The 2,926-nt window shown below is 44.0% G+C and overlaps 1 protein-coding gene across 1 annotated transcript; it reads right to left on the reverse strand.

Annotated features, from left to right (window-relative positions):
- Nucleotides 1-1,538: 1,538 nt before the first annotated feature.
- On the reverse strand, nt 1,539-2,237 carry Ear10 (eosinophil-associated, ribonuclease A family, member 10). Its single transcript, NM_053112.2, has one exon. The coding sequence runs from the start codon at nt 2,007-2,009 to the stop codon at nt 1,539-1,541; it is 471 nt and encodes a 156-aa protein (NP_444342.1). The 5' UTR covers nt 2,010-2,237.
- Between the last annotated feature and the right edge of the window lie 689 nt (nt 2,238-2,926).

The following is a 2,926-nucleotide window of genomic DNA, read 5'->3' on the forward strand; positions in this document are numbered from 1 at the left end:
GCAGAGTCCATGTGGTGGAAGAAGGGAACCAGATTCTTTAAGTTCTCCTTTGATACCCACATACATGACCACCACATACATGTCTTCCACATATGTGCTATGGTATGTGTGCCCCTACCAACACAATAAATATAAAGCATTAAAATAAAGCATCAAACAAAAACCTGGACAATAAACAAACAAATGAACAAACAAATCTCCAACCCCCCTCAAATGCCATCACCCCCTGTCCAGAATCAGATCATTGCCTGTAACATAATCTTCTCAGGGAGATGATAGTGTGGGAGAGCATGAGCCACACTAGCTATACAGAGAAAAGTGCCAACACCTATCACAGAGACAAGAACTGTCACATGGATAAACATGAGAAGGAATGTCTCTGTCTCCATTTCCTATGGAATCTGTTAGCTAACGGAGAGAGGAAGACACAGCATCAGGATGCTGAGCCTCTGTCTTCTCAGATGGATGGGCCACCCCAGAAAGGACAGTTTGAAGATCCACTTCCTGCTTCTTGTCTGTGTAAAGCTTAGATACAAAGTAGTGGTGTTCATCATGGACATTTCACTCACTTGTGTAATCATAATTTCTCCTTCATTCCTCTGCCTACCTGACCTGTCTTGCACTTCCTCACCCTGTGTGGCTGGTTCTCTGATTTCACACAGTCCCAGCTTCTGCTTTCCTATTCCATGTATTCTACTCCCCTATTTTACACTTTCTGTAAGATTTCATCTTTGCTTTTCATCTAAATCCATGTATGGTTACATATAAGTACACACACACACACACACACACACACACACACACACACACACACCACTTTTAAAAATCCATTGAGGTGGAGAGATATCTCAGCAGTAAGAACACTGACTGCTCTTGCAGAGGACCTACTTGTTTCATTCCTAGTTCCCAAGTAGCTTACAATCATCTGTAACCCCAGGGCAGAACCTCTCATTATTCATCTCTTTACTGTGCAGATTCCAGTTCCCTTATCTTAGAGTCTGTCCTTCCTGGTTTGTGTTGAATGATCTCACAATTGATCTCTAAGGACAGCTATGCAGGGAGAAGGCAAGGGATAGCCTCACAGAGAGATCCCAATTCCCTGGTCTCCTCTGCCAGCCACTTCTTTCCCACAGAGAAACTTCAGGTAAGATGCTGTGTGGGAACTTTAGGGAAAGATTCCATCTCTTCTCAGATTCATTTGTTTCCAGGGACTGGGAAGATGTCTCAATTGGTATAAGGCCCTGCCTCAACACACACACACACACACACACACACACACACACACTTACTTCTCTGTGTGTGTCTCTTCCCCTTCCTCTCTTCAGAACACTATCAGACACAGAGATACCAGAGATCTAGATTTGTATGCAAAGATGTTTATTAGTAAGTGAAGATCTGTTCAGCTAAATTAAAGGGAGTCAGGGACAGGTTTCAAGAGGACAGGTGCTGATATGGAGCGCAGACAGAGTAATAATCTCTTCAATACTATGTTCTCAGCAGTAGCAGATGAGCGAAGGTACAAACTGCTGGCACTGGAGCTAAAATGTCCCATCCAAGTGAACTGGAACCACTGGATACATGGGACTGTCCTGTGGAGTTCTGGGGTCACAGGCAACTGTGTAGTACTCCAATGATCTTTTAGCTTGGTATCTGCATTGGGTATAAGGTGTTCTCCTCCAACTGGTGATGTTACAGACAGTTATATGTACCCGATATGAACTATTATGACAGTTTTGACTTATATTGTCACTGCACAAGCCACTTGGATTTCCACACACACCAACAGCATTAGCAAAACTTGTATGAAGAAAAGTATTTAAGCCCTTACATGTTCTTCTAAACCTGTTAATACGCTGCATTTCAACATTACATTGGAGGTTGGCATTATTATTGATATGCTGGATGGCAAACCACTGGGAAGTGGTTTGTCCCAGGCATGAGGCAAGCATTAGGACAAGTCCTAGCAGCAGCAGGAGGCAAATTCGGGACTCAAGCAGCTTTGGACCCATGTTTCCTATGAGGACAGAAGAGAAGTGACTGCTCCCACCTTGCCTCAGTTTTCCCTATGTCTACCTGAAGGCCCTTGCTGTCACTGTGGGTTCACAGTGCCACATTTCCTGGACACTGTCCCATCACCTGCCCACCCTGTCTCGGGCATAGACAGTCGGTGTCTTACCCTGTCTGCTTTGTTGCTCCCGTGGAAGTGAGTGCAGGATGTCCTGGAAATCAGGGATAATGGGTGACTTCCACTTGGGCCCATAGATATACAGCAGGCTCTGTGGGTGAAGTTGGTGCAGAATGTACAGATTGGTACATTGCCTACTTGTGCAACCAGCCTTCTGTTTCTTCACTTGGCCAAGCCATGGTGCTGCTGGCTCCATTGTAAGGAAGAAATTCCAAGCCCTCTTGTGCAGGGCAGTTTTAAGTCTGAATTGGAACTCTACACAGAAATCTCTGTATTGCCTTTTGATTGGCTGTAGGCTTTGCAACTGTTTTCAGTAAGGAACAGACAAGTTTATACCATAAGGGGTTATACACAGATGCAGGAAGTACTGCTGAGTTTTTGGTTCAGTTTTAAGGTTATGTGGGCACCTATACAAAGCATTTCCATTGCCTTTTATCATGATTTCCAAGGGCACAGAATATTTAATCAACTTGGCATGAGAAAGTTTTCTAGTTACAGCAGAAACAACACATGCGAAAGTTTCCTTATAATATTAGTAACAGCACAAAATAACAGGCTAGCCAGGAAACAGTTACCAAGGCCTGATATTTTCACTTAGGCCTTAACATTCCATCTTGGCTTTGCTATTATACCTAGGTCTTAACAATGTGAATCCTGCTACCAAGGAATATGGAGATAAGGGTGAGGGTGGAGTGAGGTGGTGGAGCAACCAGCAAAGGCACTTGCTATTCCTGTCTTGCA

This window comes from Mus musculus, chromosome 14 (genome assembly GCF_000001635.26).
Source record: "Mus musculus strain C57BL/6J chromosome 14, GRCm38.p6 C57BL/6J".
Classification (NCBI taxonomy): Eukaryota; Metazoa; Chordata; class Mammalia; order Rodentia; family Muridae; genus Mus; species Mus musculus.

Excerpts from the sequence above, each read along its gene's own strand:
- Ear10 (NM_053112.2), bottom strand. The coding sequence starts at position 2,009 with ATGGGTCCAAAGCTGCTTGAGTCCCGAATTTGCCTCCTGCTGCTGCTA.